The sequence below is a fragment of the Cystoisospora suis genome, assembly GCF_002600585.1.
Source record: "Cystoisospora suis strain Wien I chromosome Unknown contig_632, whole genome shotgun sequence".
NCBI lineage: Eukaryota > Apicomplexa > Conoidasida > Eucoccidiorida > Sarcocystidae > Cystoisospora > Cystoisospora suis.
In genome coordinates this window covers 4,086-6,213 of record NW_027153433.1, presented here as the reverse complement: position 1 = coordinate 6,213, position 2,128 = coordinate 4,086, and the positions used below count along the sequence as shown (strand labels likewise).

The 2,128-nt window shown below is 40.8% G+C and overlaps 1 protein-coding gene across 1 annotated transcript in view; it reads left to right on the top strand.

The window, feature by feature from the left end:
• Positions 1 to 2,128, top strand: part of CSUI_001565 (fumarate hydratase) — an 8,577-nt gene that overhangs the window by 2,743 nt on the left and 3,706 nt on the right. The window contains exons 3-5 of the mRNA XM_068061770.1: positions 466 to 610; positions 788 to 955; positions 1,446 to 1,845. Of these exons, the coding sequence (XP_067926253.1) occupies positions 466 to 610; positions 788 to 955; positions 1,446 to 1,845 (713 nt within the window). The remainder of the gene's footprint in view (positions 1 to 465; positions 611 to 787; positions 956 to 1,445; positions 1,846 to 2,128) is intronic.

Here is a 2,128-nt window from a genome sequence, read left to right as displayed (position 1 = left end):
ATAGATTATAGCCTGTAGTGTATGTGGAGAGAAAGAGAGAGACACATGCACAGGAGACATGAGAGGTACATGCATGTGTGAAAATATCCGATGTGGATAGGAGAGTGAAGAAAGAGACCGCCTCTCCATTCATCTCTCAACACATACCTACGCCATTCGTCGTATATCCATCTAGATGCTATCTCTTTATATATGTATATCTGTATATAAGTTTACATACGCTATACATGTATGTATGGTATAGATAGAGCATGTTTTTATCCCTACGTCCATATCTCTTTCTGTGTATGCACATGTGTACATACACCGTAGATACTCGACAACTTTGGATAGGGGAACGTATGTACCTAAATACATATCAGCTTCTTACATAGGAATACACTCTCTTCTCGTTAACTCTGAGAGAAAAGGAGATTTCTTTCTTTCTTTCTTTCTTTTTACCTCTTTGTTTCTTTTTTTCTTTAGAGTCTATCCAGGGTGTCAAGATACAGGGACAGCCATTGTGCTAGGAAAGAAGGGCTCCAACGTCTTAACGAAAGGAGATGACGAGAAAGCAATCTTCAAAGGTGTATACGATGCATACACCCGAAATAACCTACGATACAGCCAGGTACTCTCTCCAACTCTCTCTTTCTTTCTCCTATTTATCTTTGACCTATCTATCTTCAATCTATCTTTAATCTATCTTTAATCTATCTATCTATCTATCTTTAATCTATCTATCTATCTATCTTTAATCTATCTATCTATCTTTATCCTTCTTCTCTTTCTTTCTTTCTTTGTGTAGGTGGCTCCAAAGGATATGTTTACAGAGGCGAATACAAAGACGAATTTGCCTGCGCAGGTGGATATTCTTTCTTCTTCTTCCCCAGAGAAGTCTCAGTGCTATGAACTTCTCTTCATTGCTAAAGGAGGAGGAAGTGCAAATAAAACTTTCTTCTACCAGCAAACTAAGGTACAGTAAAGGAATGAATGAAAGAAAGAAAGAGAAAGGACGAACTGAGAAAGACCAGAAAGAGATAAGAGAGAATGAAAGAAACAAGTAGGCGAGAGAGAAGGATGTTTCCGTAGAGTAGAGACAGAGAGATAGATGGAGATAGATAGACGTAGTGTATCATTCTATGACAGCTCATTCTTTCCTTCCTTCTTTTCTTCTCAGGAAGAGAAGATTTCATCTTCTTTCTTTCTTTCTTTACTCCATTCTATCCTTATTTCGGAGGATTTCTTCTTTTTCTTCTTCTTCATTTCTCTCTCTCCTCTCCCTCTTTCTCAAGACATCTTTACTTCTGGATAGGAAGAAAATCTAGTCGTGGGGATGATGACGAGGTGTTGTTGTGGTGTACATACACCTCGGCAAAATCTGTCTTTCTTCCTTTCTTGACTCTTTCTTTCTTCCTTTTTCATTCTTCCCCTCTATCTTTCTTTCTTTCGTTTCTCTTTTCCAGGCTTTACTGAATCCGACGGCTTTATATTCTTTTTTGGAGAAGAACATCAAGACCATTGGCACGTCTGCATGTCCGCCTTATCACCTCGCCATTGTAATAGGAGGTCTGTCAGCTGAACAGACCTTAAAGACCGTTAAGCTCGCTTCTTGTCGCTATCTCGATGGCCTTCCAACTCATGGAGACAACGTCGACTGCTACGCTTTTCGTGACTTAGACTGGGAAGAGAAGGTCCTCAAAATGACGAGGGAGCTAGGCATAGGCGCGCAGTTTGGAGGGAAGTATTTCTGTCATGATGTGAGGGTTGTCCGGCTACCTAGACACGGAGCTTCTTGTCCACTAGGCATAGGCGTGTCTTGCTCCGCTGATCGGCAGGTCCTCGCCAAGATCACTCCGGATGGAGGTGAGACCAAGAAGAGAGAGAGAGAGAAGAAGAAGAAGAAGAAGAGACACGGGGATTTGTTACTATCTTTTGGGAGGTCTAAAGAGAAGGTAAAGATGTAGTAGGTGTTCTATTCCTCATATTCGATGAAAGAAAAAGAAAAATTCTCTATATGTATTGCATGCAGAAAGCCAGATGGGGGGGGTGAATCTCCATCTTGATATATATGTGTGGAGGTGGGATATCTCAGACGTCATGGGCTCGCTCTCGTCTTCTCTAAACAACTCTCTATCTATCTTTAATC